At 40.7% G+C, this 25289-nt stretch overlaps 1 protein-coding gene across 1 annotated transcript in view; it reads right to left on the bottom strand.

The window, feature by feature from the left end:
* The window catches only part of LOC125003765 (zeta-sarcoglycan), a 314436-nt gene that overhangs the window by 128417 nt on the left and 160730 nt on the right, over positions 1-25289 (bottom strand). Inside the window, exon 2 of the mRNA XM_047577925.1 lies at positions 18567-18776. Within this exon, the coding sequence (XP_047433881.1) occupies positions 18567-18776 (210 nt within the window). The remainder of the gene's footprint in view (positions 1-18566; positions 18777-25289) is intronic.

Below are 25289 nucleotides of genomic sequence, written 5' to 3'. Positions count from 1 at the left end.
GTATGAGGAGCTGTGTGTGGTTAACTTACGTATTTCTGCCAAATCACTTTATAAGTGCCAAACTGTAGTCTTACGAACAAAATGAAAGCCAATCCCATAGCAATAATAGTTGATGGCTGTCACAGTAGCATATTAAAATGTCACACGTGACAGGACTCCTTTTATTGTTGATAAACTCACCGATTTAAAAGAATAAGAAAACCAGATTTCAAGAGATTGCAGTGTTCCCAGTTATTCATGTTTGTTTGGCTAAAAAAAGACCAAACTGACTTACATTATAACTCAATCACGAGAGTCATTTAAGAAAATTGTTCCTTAATATAACAGCCTAATTAATGAGTTGTAAAGTAATGTTAGACTCTTCAAAAACTGCTAAATAGTGAAACCTTTTACTGAATACTGTATTGAAAGAGGGAAGAATGGAGCAAAAATATACTCCAGGCCCCTGCTTTGTTATACGATTACCTTGACACTGATGAGGTATTGTAAAAGGAACTCTAGGCAGTATGTTCCAAAAAATACATCTCAATGCACTCAGTGTCAGGGCTGCATGAAGAGCAGAGATTGTGAACTGCTACGCACAGAGACACACACATTCAGATAGCGCATGGGATGAGAAGGGCACTGTAAAGACGGCATAGTAGAGCTGTTACTGTCACAGCAGGTGAAGTATGTACTCAGCCTGGGTGGGTCTGAAAAGTGTATACTTGAGATTGAGATGGAAGGATGAACGTCTTTGTGGGGAGTCCCTACAAATATGACTACAATTAGTGAGAGTGTGGTCCTTACTAAAAGTGACCCAAGCTGTATTTAATTTGGAGATTATAACTGTGGGTAACACTGTCAAACACAACTAACGGCTGTGAGCTTAGAGAAGCATTTTAAGAGGTAGAGAGGAACCTCAAGTAACTTGAGGCTTTACTTTGAAAAATTATGCTTGTGCACATACTGCATGTGCGTATGTAACTTGAAGCAGATGCTAATGTATCTATGAAAAGTCTAGGTCCTTGTTAAGAAGGCCCTAACTTGCTCTCTGTGTTAGTGTGGTTGCCTTGGTAATGGACTTCCATGAATTTGGTGGGGTGTGAACTTCTGAAGGAGTGCTGATAAGCAGCGAGTGTTTGCTTGACCTTTTAACTGCTGATTGAATCCCAGCTAAAAGTGGTCACATAACAGAGATTAACATGAGACGTAAACTCCAAACTCAATCTCCAGCTGTAAAACCTGTGAGTGCTGTTTGTACTCTAGAGACAGCTTGTTTGTAAGAAATGTTGATTTCAAACAGAACTTTTGAAGTTGTGGTTACGATGTGTGAAGTTGGGCACTCAAATGCTTGGCATTCATATAGTAATGACTGTAGGTCATGAGAATACTGATATAAAAAAAAAAAAGACTAGATAACGGCCAGGTACCTTAATGCAGGAAATAAAATAAAAAGAAACTCAAAGGCAACATAAAAATGCAATATATCTCAGCCACATTTGTCAGCAAAACTGTAACCATATCAAACATTTCACCTTATGAGTTTCTGAACACAGTAAGCGTGACCCCATTTGAGGCTGGAATACTCAACTGTTTGTAAAGTAAAGTGGTCGACCACTGACACCAGCGAAGCAGTTCATTAGTAAGACGTTACTATGGTGATGATACAGAAAATAACTTACCCAGAAGACCATTGAGATTGGAGATATTTTTGTCTCTGGTTTGTAACTAAAAAAAAGTTGCCTGAAGAGGAGTTCTGCCTGCTGTCAGCTACACATCTCTCAAAATGTTGTGTTTTTGTCAGCATCCTTTGTACGAGGTAATTTTTGTAGTCTAGTCGTTAAGATCCACTGAGCAGTTGAATAGTAAACTCATTATTTTGAAGCCGATGGAGCACATTCAAATCTACATTTTTGAAACGTGCTTAGAGTCACATAAACCAATTAGACATAACATTATGACCACCTTCCTAATATTGTGTAGGTCTCCCTTGTGCCTCCCTTACAGCTGTGACTCATCAGAGAATGCACATGGGTCTTCTGAGGGTGTCCTGTGGTGTCTGGCAACACAGTGTTGTTAGTGGAGGCCTTTGGTTCCTATGGGTTGAGGGGAGGGGCCTCTGTGGATCATCCCAAAGATACTTGATTGGTTTGGGGTCTAAGGAACTTGGAGGCCAGGTCAACACCTTGTGCTGTTATTCATGATTTCTTTAATTTTTTTGAGTTGTTCCTAAAGTGATTTTGGTCTGTGTGGCTGCATCTTGCTGGGAGATGTCTGCTGCCATCAAGGACTGTGTCATTGCTATGGGGTGGAGGTGTTTGGTCTGGTCTAAAAATATAAGATGAATATTTTCCTTGGTAATTAATATTGCTTACACTTGTATAGCCTCATTAAAGGCAATACAGTCAAAGCATAGAAATCATACAGCAACATATGCCATTTGATGGCATTTTGGTGTCCACTGATAAGCCGATGCTGTTTCTCTACTCTCCAGAAAGCAGCAGCTCTAACAACTATGTAGGAGAACATTTTATTTCTCCCCTGACCCACCAGGAGGGGTCACTTCGTAGGACAGTCCATAATGGACAGGACTGTTGTTGTTTCCTTTGCAGATTTCCGAGACCATTAAAACAAAGCCATAAAACAAGCTTTTAAGCACATTCCCGTGCCAACGAACAAGAATTTAAGTCCCCCCCCCTTTTATGGTAATCCATGAACAGACACTAGAGATAAGAATGACCAGACTCCTCGGTGTCTTGGACCACCTGTGGCAGATAAAGATCATAAATAGTTCAGAACTGCAAGACCTCTCTCTGACTACAACTACAAACTATGAAATGTACACTCGTAACCAAAATCACAATGTTTAATCTATACTCAGCTCGTGATTTGTGTCAATTTACAGTTTTGTTCGTCTTCCTAGCTCAAAATTTAGTAAAGTTAGATCCTTAGTATTTTAATACTTAGGTCTCTACCATGGAGTCATACTGCCATCCAGAGGCTAGTTAAAAAAAAAATTTGGGATTTTTTTTTAACAAGTAATACTATTATAGCTTTTTAACACGTCTATATTCCACAAGGCAAGACTGGTTAGCCTAGTCCAAATACAATCTACCTTTCCTTCTTGTTGATATTAGTTAGCGTTACTTACTATTATTATTTAGTTATAGGAATTAGGATATTGAGGAAAGTGGTAAAAATGACTGAATGTTTGTGATAACGTGTTTTAATGCCGATATGATGTTTCATTCATTGTAAGTGTTTGATTTCATGTCTCTCTTTCATCCTACTTCTGAGTTTAACATTGTGAGAAGTACAATCGTTAGTTAATACTCTTTTATGAAAGCACTGATATGTAAATCATCGAAAGCGCGAAGACCAGTATCGTAACAAAGAGACACACCCTGGAGAGTTAATAAACTAGAGACTGGCCAGTTTCAGTTCTTCCCCAATTCTGTTTTGTTGACTTCTAGTTCGTATCCAGTTCTCAGTTCTTGCTCACAGCTTTTTAGAGTCCAGCTCTCTCTTGACTCTCTCTTTTTAGTTTGTTTTTGTCTTCGTGATACTTTTTATTTTTACTTTACTCGAACTTTAAGTTTTTATTGCCCGCCAGTTGGCGTGTTTACGTTTTATTGTTGAATTATTCTCGCCACATATAACGTACAACTTTTTCAAAGGACAAGCTCATTTTTATTTTAATTTTTCAAGACAGTCACGCATTAATAATATTTTTGAAGAAATTTTCGACCGGCCGTCAGAAGTATTTTTCAATACCATCATTGACAACCAATTTTTAACACACGCCATCACTTTGCTCCATGGCAACTTCACAGTTGTTCACTTTGTCTACATAACGCTAAGAAAGATTTCAGCTGTAACCGACTCTGAGGTCCAGATCTGCACGACTGTCCAATCTACTCTCAACGCTTGGTAACTAAAACGCTGGGTTTTCTCAGACGATACAGCTGTGGAAGATCGAGCTCACCAGGACAGCTTTAGGTCCCAATCCAGTTGTTCAGAGCAGCATCCAAGTAGTTTCCATAAGTAGACCGTCACCTTCATATTTGAGCAGAGTTGATGATGTTTGATGTGATTAATTTAAGAAATTAGGTTCCGTTTGCGTCCTCATTTTTGTTCACACTTCTCACTTTCGTTAAACTCATTTATACCGGTATTCTCAACATTTTCCATTACTCTGTTATGTTATTCATCATTTTGTTTATTATTCACTATTCACCTTTATAAATAAACCACATATTTCGCTTAAGTGTTATCATAAGATCCTTGTGAGCTTTCGAAATGATCCCTGAACTGAGAGCTGACGCCTCAGATATGATGAGATTGATTAAGTATTAATTATTAATATTGATCCATATTGATCCTACACCAAACACTGCTTGTCATATGAAGACTAAGTCTAATGATGATAATACATAGGCATCTTTATTTTTGCACAAACGTAGCACATTCTATGGTTTTGTTTTAAATCAGCATTAAATAGTAATTATAAAGAGCACCCAAATGATCCCAAACCAGACAAAATTCTATTCACTCACCCAACTCTATTTTTACCAACAAAATCCAATTTAAACCCACCAAACTGGGCATGAAACCACATGATCTCACAACACTGCCAAAGTCACAATGAGAGCTGAGATGGGAATCATATTTAGCCTGTTGTGTTTTGTGTGGCTTATCCCCTGGTGAATATCACACACCAAATGCCTTAGCTGGTCTCTTGCTCAGACCTTATTGTCCCAGAGGGGAAATTCTTTTTACCCAAACTGTATATTGCCTCACGTAACAATGAGAGAGACATGGGTTAGTCTCCAAAATATATGTATATAATAAAAAATATATATATACGAGATACAATGTAACATACAAATTTGAGGTTCAGCATAATACATGTGGCGCACAGCATGACATGATGAGACATGTGACGTAGTTCAGTGCAGCAGGTACCGACCTCTGGCCAAAGCAAGCCGTTCTGCACATGAGAGTGTCTGCACCTGCGCTATGACAACAGTACAGTGAAATGACGATTAAATGGGTGTCGTTGGGATTACAATGCTTGTAATCACCTTGTTGCTGACTTCTGTTTTGGTGCTAAGAGACCAATTATATTTGCACAGGTGGAGCAGTAGAGCAGGATGGTCTGAACAGCAATGTGGTACAACAGAATGAGGAGATGGGTCAGCTAAATTCCTTTTAGCTCATGGATCTACAGTACATCTTTGGTTTGATGGTCAAAGATGAGCTCACTGTCCAGTGTGACTGAAACTATTTGAAATTGTCAACAGGTGCTGGGGGGATGGAGAACCTTACTACTTTAGTTTTTATGTGATCAGAAGGAGGTTGTTTTGACTGCTGGATGCTGCATAGGTAATGTTTCTATGTTTAGGAGAGATTAGCTTCCATTTAGATCTAAATTCTTCCTACTTAAACTGTGGACTGACTATGGATTAAAAATGCAGAGATGTAGATAAGAGGAATACAACTGGAAACATATCCATTCCAGGTACATTTTAAAAAGTGTGATTCATTTTTGTTAATCATTAATTAACTATGGAAATCCTTTGATTCATCACAATTAAATCTATTGACAGCCCTTGCATTAATATGTAGGACTGATTTGCAGAGCCTGTTATCGCACTTACAGAAAGAATTCTTATTCACTGCTTCTCAGCTGTGCAGTCTTACTTACCGAAATGAACATGTGGATAATCCACAGTAAGCGGTAGAGAGGTGGTGATGAATAATCTATAAGCAGTGTCTAAAGTGTATAAAGTGTCTTCTTCTAACTTGCTCATTTGTGAGAGCAAAATGTTGTTGTTTCAAGGTCGGTGTGACAATTGGCATTCATGTGAACAAATGTGATCACTGTTAACAGTCACCTTCCATCCACCTTTATAGTACAAATGACAAAACGAAATATAAATTATTGCTTTGAAATAGACATGCCCCTTAAAAGACACCACACATAGAGGTGCTGCACGTCCTCCACATGACAACATTAAGGCTCAGGCCATGGAGGGAAAAAAGGACACAACCTCTTAGCTTCCTTAAAGAAAATCAAAGAAAGTAAAAAAAAAAAAAAAGGCTAGTAATCATTATAAACTTGAGAGATATTCAAGCCTCTTTTTTCAGGGATCATTCTGGGTCTTCACATTGCGCAAGAACAAAGAGAAATCAAAGGACATCATGAATAAGAAATCATACAGGGTGAAAGATGAAAGGAATATAAAAGTACAGCATTTGTGTGTGTGTTAACTCACTCGCTGATTTTAGTAATCCCGAAGTTCCAACTTTGTACCAGCACCACGGAGAGTACAAATGCAGAAAGACTCCCCATAAACCATGAAAGTACACATGAAAGTACACCTGAAAGTTTAAACTACTTTTATAGACTACACAGGAGAATAACAACAATTTACTATACTGATGACTATGTAGTTTCAAACAATGCACACTTTTTAATTCATTGTTCTTACAGACTTTAGGGTCAGCGTATATTAAATACTATAACAGCTCAATTTCAGTAACAAGCTTTTAATGCTACACGTACACCCCCCAACGTGTCAGAAGGAGGAGAAAAACAACCAGAGCTCAACATGAAATAATGAAAGCTTAAAGAAAACGCTGCAAGGCAAGTACAACATGCACACAATTTTCAGAATGTTAACATTCTTTAGCCTTGGATTGTTTTGTAAATGTGTTTTGACCACGTCATCAGCACCATGTTGTGCTGTCTCTGGTCAGAATAAATCATTCATATTGCACATGTTACATACATATATATATCGAGCATTCCCTTAATTCATACATGTTTTATGGTGTATGATCTAAGGTGCATTTTGCTTCCACATTCACTCCCACAGAATTATTATATACAGCATTGAGGTGCTGTAGTTGTCTGCTTTGTTATGTCTGATACCCCATAATTTGCAGCGTTCTTATTTTTAACCAGCTTTTCCTCTGCTACATCTCATTTGCCGCTGCAACGATCCAGTTTCCCCATGGGGATCTTTAAAGTTTCAGCTCCTCTAGAAACCATTTAATGCACAATGGAACAGAGAATACATCGTCTTTGTGGAATACATGTGAATTCTGTTCATGGCAGGTTTCAAATAGCTCACCCTTAAGGCCTTTCGGTTTAACCATCGCATCTTCTCCGTGCCTATTTTCTGCTGATATGTTGAGAAATATATCAGATTTGGAGATGGACTTGTCAAAGCATTTACTGTACACTGAGTACACTAGTCTGGTAGCACCTACGTATTTTTATTATTTTTTTTTTCCTTTTAGTATTATTAATATTCTACTCTGTTGTTTCTCAGTTTTTAGCTCAAGTGTTTTTGTCACAGGGGTCCTCCACTCCAGGAGTTGTGTCTGGCCTGCCTACAGGGGTGCCATCCTAGGGGTTGTCTGGGCATGAAGGGCACCTCTCCATGTGGACGGCTCCTAAAGAACGTAGCCTCAGATGGTCCCTCGCTGCTCAGCCATACTGCATTTTATTTTTTTTTTAGGGGGGTTTTAAGGTGTACTGGTGTCAACGGTGCTCTGTTATTTTATCGATGTACCTCTATATTGACACTCACTGTCCGTTTCTGAACACAGATAAACATGTTTTCTACTATAGGCTGGCCAAATTCGCTTTGCCAATATATCCACATGTTTATGCGGTGCAGCAAAGTTGAAGCTTAACAAAGTTTGAGGCAAAGGTTGCTCCCTTTCTCTGGCTGAACTACTCACATGGGCATTTTAGTTCCAAGGGCAGAATCAGAGTAACAGCTGAATGTTTTGAACCAAGGGTCATCGTTAAGTGGCCGAGTAAGTGCTAGTGAGTGAGTATTGTGTAGCTTCTCTCTCTGTGTCATTTGAGTCAGGAGGGCAACGCCAGGCGCACACACACTTCCTAGTCCTATCAATACCACAGACTTGATGCGGAGAAATGGTTTTACAGGCCCAAGGTAATGTTATTCACTTTTCTTCAATAGTGCATGAAAAAGAGCGCAAACAAAAAAAAAAAACAACAAAAAAACAAAACAAGCATGAACAAGGAATACATTCTAAGCAAAGAAATAGTGTCGGTAAATAAGCATTGTGAGTGCGAGCAACCATGCAAACAATATGCCTACATCAGTTGTTATGTTAGAAGTGATTCAAGTTTCCTTGAGGCTTCGTATCCTACGAATTCTCAGCAGATATACAAGCACACGTGTTTGGAAGCCAGCATGTCAGCATAAAAGCCACAGCAAGCCCGCATGCCCCTCAAGACACAAACACAGATTTGCCATTTGAATGTCAAAACATACAACGTGAAACATTCCAACAGACGCGCACACAAACACACATACATCACACATACTGGCTGCATTAAAATGAGAGTGTGTTCATTATTTATCAATGTTTGATAGAATCCCAGCCAAGATAACAAGGGTAAAACTGCTGACTGGTAGATATTTTGGCTTCACAGGCTACAGACACACTCTAGATGGAACAACCGTGTTTCTTTGTGCAAACACACACACACACACACACAAAGCTTACAGAGCTGTGCAGACAGGCCGACGGTCAGTTGGTTGTGTTTTTGTGTGTACCTTGTTTATCACTTTTAGACATATTCCCACTGGAAACAATAGGACCACAGCGCTGACTGATTCAGATTTATATGTTGAATATACAGCCATATAATTTCAGAGGAAATCTCAGACTACTACCTGGATGGATGCTAGAATCTCTACTTCTGAATACTTTATCGAACCTTACCTGAACCGCGCAATACATTTTTTATTTGTTATTGATTTTTTTTTTCTGCACTGTCTCCAACACCATTGCAGGTTTGTTGATTATTAAACATAAGGGTTCATGTGAGTTGATTAAGCCACACAAGGTTCAACCTGTGCAATCATTTCTGTAATATTTGAAGGAATCAGTGACTGAGTTTGTAGTGAAAAATGACCCCGTGAATACACTAAAAAATTGTAGTGTACATTTTATGAGAACATGATCTATTCCTCATGAGGGAAAGGTTAGAGCCACGTGACGAGTTGGGATTAATCCATGGGTGCCGCATTTGATCTGCTCCATGTGTACAGTTCTGCGAAGATTTGCCCTTGATGATAGAATCAATAGGGCAGCAAGTTTATGAACGCGGGGTTAGGGTCAGGGAGTTAGGATTAACTCAGTCAAGTACAGGTGTTATTCACGCTATATTTCGGATAACTCAGATAAACTGTAAATCGTAAAAAGAAATGCTTGTGTGTGCGTTTGTGAGGGAGCATACAAAGCACGTGTGCACTGGCCATTCAAGAGATTAACATCAGGGGTGTCAGCAGTCTGATGGATACGTCACATTAACTCCCTCCTGCGCGTGTGTGTGTCACAGGAGAACTGAGTATTTCACGCTGGACTCTCCCCATTACCTGAGGTCAGCACTGTTCCTGACAAAGTGAGAAAAATGTGCGGTCGGATGTTTGTGTGTGTGTGTGTGCGTGCGCGTGCGTGTGTGAGCAATAAACTACCCAGTGCAGGTGTGAAGAGCCATAATGATGGTGCCTGGCCCAGACGAGGAGCTGAGTGCAGCAGGTTTGGGGAGCACACAGCAGCACATTTTAACCTCGGACACAGGAACATACACACCAGCCGTACAAACGGGGACCGGGAAAAAAAAATAATAAAAACACCTACTGTGACCTGCCACATTAAGACTGTCATGCCCTTTAACCTAATGCATGCGGCAGCAATGTCTATGTTTTATGTGAAAACTAATACTATTATGGATTTTCTTTTAACTCGGACAGAGAGTTATGATGGGATTTATGACGCCTGGCAAGCCATTTTACGATACTTAAAATACACTTAGGCCATTTTATTTTCTTCCCGCTATTGCTCATTAACCTCAAATTAATCACTGACCTCACATTAAGTACACACTAATATATAATCTCCACTAGTGCATAATAAATAACACTAGATGTTATTGCTTGTTTGTCATGGAATACTAGATTTAAAATTGCATGGACAAATACTGTATGCTGTTACAGGCTATGTGCTGATGAAGAGGCATTTAAATTAAATGCACTTATTATTTGCAGAAGCCAGTGTTACGTTTCATTAACCCAACTAGATGATTGGCTAGCTCACAGTTTACATTCTAACACCACTTGGTGATAAGTATTATTGGCATTGCCAATTTCAGTTTTTGTAGTTGATCCACCGAAACTTTGTCCAGCATGGCTTTTACCTCTGGTTCTGTCTGTTCTCCAACAATATCTGTAGAGCATGCACATTAGCACCAGGCTCAGTCAAATAATTGACTGAACACTAATTGAATAGTGCGACTGGGGGGGCTCCCTGTCAAACAATGTTGTCAGTAACAGTGTTAGAGTGAGACACCACTACTCCTCTGATTAAATATATAGAATCATGTCACTAGTTTCCTGTGATGTCATGTTAAAAGTTATCTGTATCCTCCAATGTGAATATTATGATTCGATATTGGCACTGAAAATAAAATCATTTTAGTCAATCCCTAATGAACACTCGTACACTGAAACCACCACACATCAAACCCGCCTTTCTCCGCCTGTCTCTGCCATCCCATCATCCACTCACTTCCACTCCATGAGGCAGTGAAACAGACACCTCTCTAAGTCCCCAAGGACCCCAGAGGCAGGGGACAGAAGGGAGAAGCTGAAGCGTGGATGATGGGGCACTCTATTTAAACCACACGCGCAAACACACACACTTACTCCTATCACTCCCTCTCTCTCCTTTTTCCTATCTGTCTTTTTCCATGCACCATTCACCATCCTCCCTGCTCACATCTCTCTGTCCAACCTCTCTCGGTCTCTTCTGCTCTCTCCCTCTCTACCACACCAATCCCTCATATTGGTTTACTTGGGAGGAACTTCAATCTGCACTAGGCAATGTGTTTATTAAATATATTCATATCTCATCACCGCAAATCGCAACTCAGTTGTTACAGCTAAGAGCACCACATCCACTCTGAGATCATGTATCATATCCCTATTTGCCAGATGGAAATGATAAATTCAAATCGTCTGCTAAACAGCGGTGAGTAAAAGCTCTGGAAAGAGAACGCTGGATATTTCCCAGTGATCACTTCCATTGAATCTCCTTTCTTTATTTACACTTCAGTATTTGTACATTATTGTTTGACCTCAACATTTATTAACAGGGAACCATTTATACTTATTATCATACATTGTTCATTTGCGCTCATTTTAACCTAAGTAAAATAAAGTGCCATTTGGTTACTAATACATGGGAAAAGTTTGGACCATTCATGTAGATGTTATTTAGACATGTAGCCCCCCCCTCGACCAGAACAGACACCCTCATCCCATAGCAATGACCCTCCATGATGGCAGCAGCCATCCCCAGTAGGATGCAGCCTGACACAGACACACACAAAAACAGTTTAGGAACAACTAAAATCAAACGAACGAAAAAAAAAAAAAGTAAAATGAAGAAAAATGAAGAACAGTACAAGGTGTTGACCTGGCCTCCAAATTCACTACATCAAACTGATCAAGTATCTGAGGAATGATCCACAGAGGCCCCTCAACTTATTGGACCCAAAGGCCTCCACTAACAACACTGTGTTCCGAGACACCACAGGACCCTCAGAAGACCCATGTCCATTCTCTGATGAGTCACAACTGTTTTGGAGGCACAACAGAGACCTAGACAACTTTAGGAAGGTTTGATGTATACCACTATATCTCAACAAAGCATTGTGGCGATTTTAGCATCAGGCATACTGCGAGGTTAATCGAATTACTGTTAAGAAGCAGCTCTCAAAAGAAAAAAAGCGTTGGCATAGACAGGAAAAGGCAACTAAGCAGAGCTGCAAGTGCCTTACAACACAAACAAGAGCTGGAATGTATATGAGAAACTGGGGCAGAGCATTGGAAATCTATTCAATGTCCAGCCAGTCTAATCGCATGGTGAATTAATACAAGCAGCAGAGGAGAACAAATTGTGTACAGTTGACAGTGAGTCTGTGAATGTTCTCAGTCATCCAGGTCATGGTAATCCAAATGGTGTTTACAGAAAGGCAAATGGACTTCCTTTAAGATGCTTCGCCACTCATCCAAGTAGCTTCTTCAGTTCTGAGAGACTAGTGGGAATTTGAGGTTTAAATAGGAAAAAGCTCTGTGGGTAAAACCCACTAGAAACTTGCTTGAGAATACGGAGCCACTATTTCCATTAACTGCTGGATACTTACCTGTGGTTAAGGGGGGACTGTGTGCTAGATACTTACCCTATGAATGGTGCTCAACCATACACATCTTGAGATTGGAGTCTCCCTTTGACAATGGCTTTGTTAGAGCACCAAGTTCTGTAAAAAGGAAGTATGAACTGACTGTATTTCTCTTAGATGATTGTTATGAACTCCCTAGGGAGATGTGAAGTAGGTGAAGTGTGAGGGACAAGTGAGGTCCAGGTAGACTGATCCACATACACAACACAGAAACATATCACGAGGTGGGAGGTAGCTCACTTAACCTCGTGAGTGACAATGGATATCACCTGGTCTGGGGTGAGGCTTTAAAAAGAGACACAACTTCCAGGGTTTCAAGGGAGGGAGTGGGATGTCTCACGCAGACGGAGACCATGCTGGTGACACACACCCACACACACCGAACCGGAGACACACCAAATGAACTAAGAACCAAGTGGCGAATTGAGCGAGCTTCCCGGCTGTGGAGCTTCTGTGGCCGTGTAGTGACAGGGACGCCCTGAGCTATGGCCTCGCCGAGTCCGGTCGTGCCGGATCGTACCAGGCCCAGGTTTAAATCAGGTTAGGCATAGTTTGATAAACGAGCAAATGATATTCCATGCAGTACCGATGCAGTCCCGTTTGTCCACGTGTGTTAAAATGATATATAAATTTTAAAGTGGAGGACACATTATGAGTTCAGACTTTACTTTTAGAAACATAACCATGTGCTGCCAGTCCTTACCTTTGACCACAGTAAACACGTACAATTTTGCCCTCATACTAGTCTGTCTTACTGCACAAAATAGCATGGCATGGTACTCATAAATTAGATTTGTTTTTACTTTTTTTTATTTTGTTTTATTCCCTGCTGTATTGGCTTGTCTCAACCCTTTTATGCAGCCGGAGCCCGAGTGGTAACTAATGCTGGCCATTTTTATAGACTTTCCAATTGTTGTTTTGTCATCTTGAAAGCACTGATTTGAAAAGAAGCACAGGGGTAAAGTTTTATTTTATGGCCGTGCTGATTGGTGCCCAGCGAAGACTTTGAAATGAGCACATTCCACACATTGCCAGAAAAAATTTAGCAGCATCACCTGCAAGGCAGCAGAATAATGGAACGAATTAAAGAGCGCTGATCGTTTTGTTGTTGTTCGTCTGTTATTCATCACTTCAGCGTGATTACAGATTAGAAGTGAGCAACAAGAGTCTCTCTTCTCCAAGGTTTGCTATGGATGTAAGAAAAAAATGCTACAACTTTAACACAAACTCTAACATTCAACACATCCGGGGAATTACCTCAAGGTGCGACAGAAACATTCTAAAAACTTTAATGCACACAGTTACGTCTCGCCAGCATGCAGTGCTGCACACTGGAACTCAGTTTAGGAAGAGACAAAACACTTTAGATTGAGCAGGTACTGAGATGAAAAACTCACTGAACACATTGTACGCTCTGACACACACGCACACACCACAGTCAAGTCCGGGCCAGGAATTAGGCAGACTGATTGGTGAGTGACAACTGAAATTGAATTTCTCTGCGGTGAAGGCCCAAAGGACTCGGGGGAAGACACACACACACACAAGTGTGGAAAGGCACATGCGATCAAACACGCACACATCAGCGTGAACAATTGCTGAATAATTGCTGGCACACACACAAACGAATACACTCTCCCACTTCTCTTTCTCTTTGTGTCACACACACACACACAAACGTCTATCCCCACAAGTCCCTGCTCTCCAATTTACTGCCAAAGCTGTCTCTTCAAAAGCAAATCTCTTTTTCTCCCCACACCACGACAATGAGAATCACATCTGGGAACTCCAAACAAAACAAAAAAAAGTTTGAGAAAGGCCATCATTATACTGCAGCCACGTAGACGTGATTTGAATGGCGGAGACGGAAATGACAGTCATGGAGCCGAAAAAGACGCGACGTCCTGTGGACAGATTTCCAGTGAGAAATAACAAAGGAGGGAAATGTGGCTGCGTTTGTGGAAACTGTGCAGATGGAGGGTTCTGAGAGAAGCCCGCCGCACAAGTATCACTGGTATAAAGATGCGAAATAGCAACAATGGAGGTTTGCTCCGCTCCAATCCCTGTCTTTGTTCGAGTGATTTTTACCTCATGTTAATGCTGGTGTATTAAATCAGACGGTCGTAATAACTTGCAACCGGATATTTATGGCAACATACAGCGCAAAGCTATCATCCTGTCATGTTTGGATAAACTGACATGCCAACAAGTGAATAAAATATAACCAAAGGTAGTTTTACTTTAGCAACTGCTAGCTACACATATTTATTCTTTGATACCAGAGCTAGCTAAGAGGTCCTGAAATTTGCATGTAATTTGCACTTAGTGTAATGCTTATGAATAAATATCAGTTAGTGGTAATTTCCAAGGGAATTCATTTGGTCAAAAACATTGTTAAAGTCAGCATTTCAGCCTCTTAAAAAGTGGACTCTCTCTTCCACAGCTGTGAGTGATGCAGGAAGACTGTGTCCTCACAGGAGAAGTCTCACATGTCCCCAGAACGGGTGGACTGAATTTTCAAGCTTCTATTTTATTTTATCGAAAGAGCTATCCATTAAACAATTTTTCGCAAATTTTAGAGTCATTTTATATGAGCCCCTCCGTGATACCCTTTTTTGTTTTATGAGTCATTATACAGTCAAAGATAAAAGAAAAGTACTTCAATATACCATGTATTGTTGTACTTTAATATATTTTGAAGAGAAGTATTTTTTATTGGGTATATTATATTGGGTGAAATATACCCAACGTCAGTGGTACTATTCATTAGTGTTCTAGTGTTAATAAGGCTGCAGAGTACGTCTGTGACGGAGCGTCTTTGAACGCACCGTCACTCACCGACCAGCGCTCTCTCTTTTCCCCTGGTTCTGTGGTCCTGCTTACCCACAAACTGTTAATTTATTACCCGGACTCGGTTTTCCCTGCTTTAGGGGTCCGAGGGTGCACACTCGGCGCCTACGCATCACACACACACTCGCTCAAGCTCACCTGCTGCTGTCACCTGCATTTGCCTCTGGGTCTCGGGCCAAGCCGAGGTACTTCCTGGTCACGCTGTAAATAGCGCTTGGTGGCGCGCTTCTGATGGTCATGTGATCATGGACTACACCATTATGGTTTATTTGTCTAATATTTCGTGATTTGTTGTGTTTCGGGGGAATGGGGGAACCACTGTATGGAAGTCTTTTTGTGCCATGTTGCTGACGTCAGAATCTATTGTTAAAGTGTGGATTTTTGCCCACAGTTCGCTGAGTTATGTTTTAATACCCCTAAAATTTGTTGATTGGTTAGGGGCTAGCGGTATTTAAAGGGAGCATTGCGCTAGTGATGGAGAAATGTAAGCTTTCTGAAACACTGCATCTATCTGAAGCAGTTGCGTTGAAGTGGTTCAGTGTTTCGAAGCATTTGATACAATTAAATGTAGCGACATCTGCTGGATAAAAGTGTATATATAGCTCTCTCAGGAAACAGCGCAAAGTGTCGTGAAACAGTGAGGGACAAGTGTGGTTGGGTTATCAATAACACGGCTCTACTCCGTGGGGAAATAGCGTCAGTTTGGCCAATGCAAGGAAGTGGCGAGACGTTGTCCATATATATATATATATATATATATATATATATATATATACAGTCTATTCCTGAAGGCATATGTACTCACATGTTATTAGACTTTAAACTGTTTGTGTCAACTCATCATGCAGAAGAATCCAAGAACCCTTTCTTTCTTATGTTCTAGATCCATCACCATCTTCTTTCACTCATCATCCCCACTCAATCTCCCTCCTTCCTCCAGGCCTCCATAAAGCCAAGCCTGTGCTCGCTATGATGCTCGAGTGCACACTGTTTTGCAATAAAAGTGACATTATCACTGGTGGCATGTGGTGCACTCTTCCAGCGTGTGCATCTGTTCTAAATATTCCAGCACAGAGGGCACCTAGCAGCTGAAGGAGTGGGTTCCCTACAAGCCAGTGGTGCATGCGGGAACTGTGCATCTGAGAGATTGCTGCAACAATTGTAAAAGAGGGGATGCTTTGCAAGAACTGTCAAGCGCACCTCAAGTGTGAGTAAAGGAGCTTACGGCGTCCATGCTCAAGGACCAAGGTGCCAAGCGTAACTGCAGATTAACAGTCCACAGTCTTTCTCTGCCTGTTCTCTAATGGTCCTTTTTGGGTCATGAAAAAGCCAAAAACTCTTGTAGCGCTGCTAAGGACTGGGTTACATGTGGAGCTGCTGCAGGAAAACAGAAAGGTCAGCGCATTTATTTTTTTTTTTTCATGAGGTCAGCATCATTCATCAAAAACTCGTGTTAAGGAAATGATATGTCACTCACACATACAGAACAAAGACCATTCTCATGTAATGAACACATCGACTGCCATTTTTTTTTTGTTTTTTTTTTTTACATTTCTAAAAAATGAATGGGCCATAGCTAAATGTGAATTTAATGTTTCATGGTAATTTAGATACAATCAAATTTGCCTTTCTGCTTAAATCCTTTTACTTAAAATATACCCGTTAACTCTCTGCATGACCTTTATCCTGTTTCATGGTACTCATACTCCCTTTGTTTTCAATATATAGTCTATGAAATATTTTCTGCTCTTTCATGCTTACTTCTGGCTGTCTCCCCTCAGGCATATTCTTTGAGATGCACTCCCTCCGACCTTCATGCTCTGTTTTTCACCCACCAATATTCTGAAGTCACTTATTGAAACATGAGGCGTGATGTGAGGACACTTTTCCAGAGGTTCAGGGGGGTCACATTCCGCATCATTTGCATATATACTATCACGCTGTAGTTTCTTTAGCCACAGGGCGATGAGGGATATTGGATGTACGGGTGCTGTATCCCCTTTGAAAGTGTAGGGAAAAAAACAGTATTTACAAAGCTCGGAGAAAGGAGACAAAGCCTTGACGTTGACAGCAATAACACAACATATTGAGAATAAGGAATTGGTTAAAATTGAAATAGGAGCAACAGAGCATATAAAAATGATGTCAGCTTCACTGAAAAGCCAATGAATAAAAATAGGCTTTGAGATGAGTTTTAAATTTTTGGACTGATTCAGCTGATTTGCCATGTCGGGCCTGTCCATGAGAGCAAGGGAGCCACTGCCATTCAACCATGAGTGAAGGTTAGAGGTTTCATAATCCACCAGTGGGGCATCCTGCTGTAGTTAGGCTAAACTGTGATAAGAAATTAATTGTACTTTTGCGTTATTGGCCATAATTAAAAGAAGAACTACTTTACAGTCAAGTGGAAACAGAATAATAATGAGATTTTTTCCTTTATTGACCTCTCATGAGGATTTTCTCTCTGCTTTTAAACCATCCGTTCGTTCACACAGCAGTGTGTACACTGGGAGTAGTGGGCTGCCGCTTGTTTAGCAAGGGGTGGAGGTTGTGCTTCCTCAAGGCACCGCGGCCATGGAAACAGGTGGAATGTCGCCCCTGTAATCACTACGCCACAACTGCCCCAGTTTTGCGGCTCTATATGATGTAACACGTCTTCCCTGTTCTTAAATAAAACATTGAGGGTTTATATTCAAAAACTGCAAGGATTTAAAATATTAACACAATGACTAAGAACATCTCTTTGAATGGGTGTGTGAATCCAAAAGCTTCTGAACAAAAGAGAACAATAATATAAAGAAGCAAAGGCACAAAAACTATGTATTATATGCTTAGAAAAGTTTTGTCGTATGTACGAGTATTGATCCTGCAACCTTGAGTGTCTGCTGATGTCCATGATGCTTCTACAAATGTTTCATCAAGTCTGTGGTGTTGAAGGTTCAAATGCTGCACAAGACTCAGCTGTTTTATCATAAAATAGACGTCTGACAGGCCTCGTGCACATTCTGTTGTTGCTGTGCTCACTGCACATCTCTCCTTACAGTGCAGTGAAGCATTTATCAGAATCTTATTGAATCCTTACAGAAGTGAAATGAATGGCAAGTGTAGTGTCAGTTTGACACTTACTTACTTACTACTTAATGTGTACTCAAACAAACATTTATTCATTTAATTCATCAAGTGACACCAGGCATACTTCATTTAAATAAAGGATTATTGGTCTTGTAGGTGTAATAACGTAGACACACATTAAAACTGCTATAACTTTCATCATCACTCTCACGTTTCATTGCATTACACTGGGTTTCCAGACATAAACAAACCCAAACAACATCCTGATGTTTTCATTGCACACACACACACACACACACACACACACACACACACACACACACACACACACACACACACACACACACACACACGTCATGCTTCTTACCGGAGTGAAGTTCATGACTTTGAGGATCCAGATGGTCAGCGCCAGGTTGACTATCATGGTGACGAGGAGGAGGAGGATGAAGAAGTACAAGCATCTCTTCCTCCAGCCGTAGATTCCCACTGCTGGGTAAACCTGGGCTCCGCACACTGATGCTCCACGCTGGTGGAGGGGGTTTGGCTGGGCTGCAAGGATGTACTGCTCCTGGGTCATCTGAGAGGGACACAAATATGCACGTAAGAACCCCATTTTTTAACTGATGTGTTCTTAACTCAAATCATACTTGGCAAAAAAAAAAAAAAAAAAAGTCGTAGAAGAGAAAAAAGTAATGATAACTGAGCTCTAGATCAGGATTAACAGCGAGCTCCAGTGACCTATGGTAGGGATGCATCTTTCCCAAGACACTCCAGCACAGACACAGCCCAGAAGCTTCTTGTTGCTCGATTAAAACAAGCAGCATGTATCACAATGTCACATTCCATCTTCCTGTACAGCCCTAATGTGATGAAACCTAGATAAGCCAAAACAGAAATGAATGTACGTATTTATTATCCCACTGACGGATAAAGTTGAGTAAAGTTGAACAGAATGTTAAATAATAATTTATAATAAAATGATTGTTATCAAATATTATATTGAAAGATCCCCACAGAGACATCAGTAGGACAAAGATCAGCAGAAAAAAAAGGGGAGGGTGAACTTTGGTTGTGCTGAAGGGAAGGATGAAAAAGATGACACGCTGAGCAAGATAGCGGAGGGGGGGAGGGAGAGAAAGTAAGGAGAGAGTTTTGAGAGTGAGATAGCACAGGAGAGAAAGAGCACGGAATGATAAAAATGAGATAGAGGTAGAGCTGTAAAGTGGGCCGATAGCATTGCAGTGAATAGTGAGAGATAGAGAGGGAGGATGGAGAACGAGGGAGAGGGCAGATAAGACGGCGGAGAAGGACAGAGTCCATTAGTTGTAGTGCAGCGGGCGGAGTCATTGGTCGCGAGAGATATGGACACTGGCTGGAAGGCACCACTATCTCTGTCCATCTGACTCGCTAACTCTCTTTACTCTCTTTCACTGCCGTTACCTTGCTCTCTATACCTCAAATTCTTTCCTCGCTTCCTTCACATTCCCTCCCTAATTCACTTCCTATCTCATTTCAACACCTCTCTCGCTCTTTATCAGTCTCTCTCTCTCACTCTTTATCAGTCTCTCTGTCTCTGTCTCTCTCTCTCTCTCTCTCTCTCACACACACACACACACACACACACACACACACACACACACACACACACACACACACACACACACACACACACACAGGCATTATGTCTTTATTTGCTGAGATTGCATGACCTCAACACCTCACAGACTGTTGATTTTTCTTCCCCCTGCATTGCTTTTTCTCCATATAGTCTCGCATGATGATACCAACAAGGCTTGATGGGTAACAAAAACGCTGACTCTCGCTCTACCTGCAGGAAAAAAAAAGGGAGAGGGAATGCAGACTTGGCCTGTTAGTTGTTTTTTTTTTTGTTGTTTTTTCAGGGAGAGAGTATAGAGCAAATATCAACCTAGCTATGTGTCCACAGGGGTAGTTTCTCATACACACACACACACACACACACACACACGGAAAAAGGCAATCCCAAGCTCCTTTTGAGCTGTTGAGGCTACAATTGTGAAGAAAAACTTCGCAATTTGGAAATCCCCCTTCAAGCCATGAGAGCCTCCAGCAGAGTGCAGGAAGTACTCACTGCTACGCCACAGCAGAAAGTCAAAGCTTGAGCCCACCTTGTGCTATTCTGAGTACGGTTGCATCATCTACAATAGCAGTTTGCTTTGCAGGCAGCCAAGATAATTAGTAAAGCCGGATCCCGGAGATGTGCTAAAAAGTCTTTAAATAAAATTCGAAGGGAGGAAATTTTACAATGGGAATGTGAATAGTGCCTACTGGTTGAATTTGATACCATCTTCAGCTACATTTTGGATTTATTTGTGATCAGTTATAGGAGATAAAACAGAAAAGATCCCATGCAATGGACACATTAGGGAATTATAGTATTTCTGTAGTACTGACTGAATGTGAACCTGGGGCCACGCTTCCAGGTGATCAAAGTAGGTTAACTGTATGTAAATAACTTTGAAACATGCAGAGAGAGAAAAAAAAATTTTTTAAAAAATGCAGTTTTTTTTGCGAAGACGTTTCGCCACTCAATCCGAGAAGCTTCTTCAGTTCTAAGGGACTGGTGGGGAGTTGTTGTTACAAAGTCTAACAGCCGCACTGTGTTTTGCTTTGCATTCCAGGAGCCATTTTCCACCTGAATTAACCAAGATACTGTGTGACTGAACTGTGATAAGACAGAGCAAAAACACATCAAATCAAGGCAGAAATGTACCCAAAATGCACTGAAGACCCAATGAAACAAATCCCACCCGGAGGTGCACAGAAGTATGTTTGGCTGCATTAACTGTGGAGCATGAGTTAGCTTAGTATGTCGAAATTTATTAAAACTTTAAATGAGCACTGTTTGTAAAAGTAAATAAATAAATAATAAATTGTAAAAGTAAAAGAAAAATGCCGCATTTAATACTAGACTGAAATGGGGTGATGAAAGGATGTGATACATATTGCAATCTGTTTCTTGGCAAAGGCAATGCGAAGCTTCTTTGACTGTGCATATGAAAAAAGAAAAACATTCAATATTTTTGATCTAATTTATATCCGAGCACAATCGAGATATGAGACATGTGTTAATGCCAAGTGGAAAGAGAGCTTACTGTTTGTCAAATGAGCTAATGGAATAATGATGTTTTGCCTTTTCACAGTGAAGAAATTCCCCTGCAATACGCTCATTTCTGTGGCCTCACTTTGTGGGTGCATCTGTTCACCACGTGCATATTAATCAATAGCGAGGCGTTGCTGCAAAATAGGACATCTCCGTATCTCCGTAATTGAGGCACGTGTGTTGATATTTGCTGCATGTATGCAGAAGTTTTCTGTGGTGACTAAGAATGGTAATCATTTTCCTGCATATATAAACAGTGGGAATCAATAGGTGCACACATGGGCAAGCAAGGGCAGGCGACAAGCAGGCCACAGGCATCAATGAAAACCACACCTTTTTCATCTTTGGGGAAAGAGGCACTGAATTACATAATGACCCTCAGGTCAGTTTTTTTACTATTCATCAGCACATTCATTCACTCAGTAACCTACTGTAACCACCCTCCATTATGGTTTGCCAATGACTCAGTCGTTATTATGCGGCTGTCCACATGGTTATACATTAAATGCAGTTTTTTGACTGTTTTTTTTTTTTTTTTTTTTTTTTTCTCAGCCCACACAGAATATTACCACATAAAATCCATGGAATTATATTATGATTCAAATCACTTTTCTGTGTTTAATTTACATCTTAAGTATGTGTCTCTCCCCTTCCCGTCTCTGCCTTTCACTCATGCCTTTTACTTGTATTTGCTACATTTTTCATGTAATAGAAATACAGTATATTATCACACAAATTGTGAGAATACAGTTGCTTACTTGAGCTAACTGGCTAACCTTAGCAGCTGCTGCAGACCTTGCTAGCTGACAGGTAGGAGGACATTGTCACATAACGCGCATAAAGAGTTGACATTAATGTTTAAAAAAAAGGACAATCTTCTTTTTTAACCACTTTCAAACTTTTGAAAATGAATTGAATTAATTAAATAACAATACACTGTTGACAAAGTACCATAAAAAAGATGACATCTTCTATGTTACTTTACAATTTCTAGTATATTCATACAGCTTAGAGGTGCTCAAGGTTACTTGTTTCATAATTAGTTTTTTGTATATTTGATATTTTAAACAACCCCTTTGGCTTACCATTTTGTCTCCTTTCCTGGCTCTCTTCAGTTTTTTTCTTCCTCTCCTCTCTTTATTGTTAACCAATCAATTTTGTACTCCACTCTCCCTCCTCCCCTCTCTGTTCCAATGCATTTCTTAGATTGAACTGACAACTGAGTCATCAATCAATCCCATGGTGTGCCACAGCCCGAAGGCCCTGCACAGCATGACCTAGCTTTATTAACATCATTATGGCTTGACAGCCGTAAAAACAACGGCTACTGGAACCATATCGCCATGGCAACCCTTACAGCATCCCATCAGCCCTCTAAAGTCAGTTTACCTCAGTTCAATTCAATATTCCTTAATTTGGACCTTGTAGATAAGCCTACCATATAATTGCTTACAATTACCGACTGCTCAAAAAAATTAAGGGAACGCTTTTCATGAAGTCAGTTAAACTTCTGGGATATTGATCTGGTCAGTTCAGCAGCAGAGGGGGTTGTTAATCTGTAGCTGCTTTGGTGTTAATGAAACAACAGGTGCACTAGATGGACAACAATGAGGTAACCCCTAACACAGGAAGTGTTTTATGTCAGTGGAAGTCACTGACATTTTTCCCTGTTTCCTCTTTTCTGACAGTTTTTTACTAGTTTGGCATTTGGCTAGGGTCAGTGTCACTGCTGCTAGCTTGAGGCGATACTTGGACCCTACAGAGGTTACACAGACAGTCCCAACTCTTCCAGGGTGACACACATGCGAACCATTGGCAAACGGTTTGTTATGTCTCCCAGCACACTCTCAAGAGCATGGAGAAGATTCCAGACAGTAACTTTAGTAAAGCTGCACAGAGCCATAGAAGATCCTCAACCCGTCAACAGACTGGTAACTGCTCCTTTGTGCAAGGAGAAACAGAATAAGCACTGCCAGAACCCTGCACAATGACCTCCAGCAGGCTACTGGTGTGAATGTCACTGACGAAACAATCAGAAACAGACTTCATGAGAGTGGCCTGAGGGCCTGGCATCCTCTAGTGGGCCCCGTGTTCACTGCCTGGCACAGTGGAGCTCAATTGGTATTTGCCATAAAACACCAGAATTGGCAAGTCCTCCACTGGTGCCCTGTGCTTTTCACAGATGAAAGCAGGCTCACCCTGAGCACATGTGATGGACATGAAAGGGTCTGGAGAAGCCATGGAGAACGTTAGGCTGCCTGTAACATCGTTCAGCATGACCAGGTTGGTTGTGGGTGACTGATGGTCTGGGAAAGCATATCCATGGAGGGACACATAGACCTTTACAGGCTAGAGATCGGCATCCTGACTGACAATTTAGGTATTGGAATGAAAATATTGGAGTCATTGTAAGACCCTACGCTGGTGCAATTTGTGCTGGGATCCTCCTGGTGCACAACAATGCCCACATTTAGCAGTTCCTGGAGGATGAAGGAATTGATAACATGGACTGGCACCCATGCTCAACTGACCTAAATCCAACAGAACACCTCTGGCATATTATGTGTCGGTCCATCCTCAGATTGTCCAGGATGTTGTCAGTCATACAAGCATACATGTGGAGGCCACACACGCTATTTATTTATTTGAGATATTTGCTGAGCTCTGTTCTTCAACTACATGTTTGGCTGACTTGTGTCCTGTGTAAGTTCGCAGCATTTGTGGTGAATGTACGTTACTGAGAAGCTACAGCAAAAGGGCGGTACTGGGTTGTAATGATAGAAAGAAAAGCTTAAAGGCCAAGTTCACAATTACCTACATCTGTACTATGTGTCGTTGGTGCTGCACAATGATTAATATGCCTGTCAAAGGTGCTGAACAAAAAGAGCAGAATGGGACCATTTTAGAAGTCAACATTGAACCTGGAAATAAGTCAGGGAGCAGCGCATCTTTTCAATGGGGAAAATGCTAGAAAAACAGTGAAGGGATGATGCTGATGGTATGCTTTGTCCATGAGCCATCAGATACCTAAGCTGAATAATTTTTTTTTTACCATCCAGAGAGGGCAATTTTCCACAAAGTAATACAGCTTGAGTTTTGTGGTGTGTCCTCTAATGGAGTCCTCCAGTGACGTACATGGGATTAAATGGCAAGAAGATGAGTGAGGACAAAAATATAAAGGCTATGAAGAAGAGTAACAGAAAAAGATAAAGAAAGAGAAAAATGAAGAGAAGGGTATGATCATGATACATATACCTCTCAACCTACGTACTCTCCAAAAGAAGAAGTACAAAATAAACAGCATTTGTTTATCTTAAGAGCTAATAACAAGGGATAAAAATCCAGGAGATATCACTTGGAGAGGTATTTCGTTGAAATTGTCTTCCATCTTTCAAACAGCTTCATTTCACATAAAAAAAAATGTTCAGCGTCCATTATGACGGGTAATTGCAAACCTGTCCTCATATGGAAAGTATTTTTGCATACAACAGATCACAATGAGTTTCAAGCTGAATGCAGTGAGAGGGAGAGTACAAATATATCGCTTTGAATATAAATTGTTTTTAAGTTTTGTGTAAGTCAGGTGCTGTGCAGTTTTCTGTGCATTTTCCTTTCTGTTTTTATTTCATATGAAGTTACCCCATGTGTCCATTAAGTGATTTTTCAGAGGAAATGAACACTGATGCGCAGTGTCATCCTTCCTCATTATGGAGTTCAATGAGCGACAGTGCATGTGGGATATGAATTCATGTGTCAAGTCAGGCCTGGTGGACTGTGCAAATAATTGTAGAGAGTGGAACAGATGTACAAGTGCACTGTCTGATAACATATTTGAAAGCCAGACAAATGAAGAGACAGGTGGGCACCAGTGGGGGTTGATGTGGATGCACAATAAAGAGAAGGACGGTGGATGGACTTGTAGAAGGGATAACAGACAGTTTAAAAATG

Source organism: Mugil cephalus, chromosome 2 (assembly GCF_022458985.1).
Source record: "Mugil cephalus isolate CIBA_MC_2020 chromosome 2, CIBA_Mcephalus_1.1, whole genome shotgun sequence".
NCBI classification, from domain to species: Eukaryota; Metazoa; Chordata; class Actinopteri; order Mugiliformes; family Mugilidae; genus Mugil; species Mugil cephalus.
Note: the sequence above shows the minus strand (reverse complement) of the source record. Positions and strands in the feature narration are given on the sequence as shown.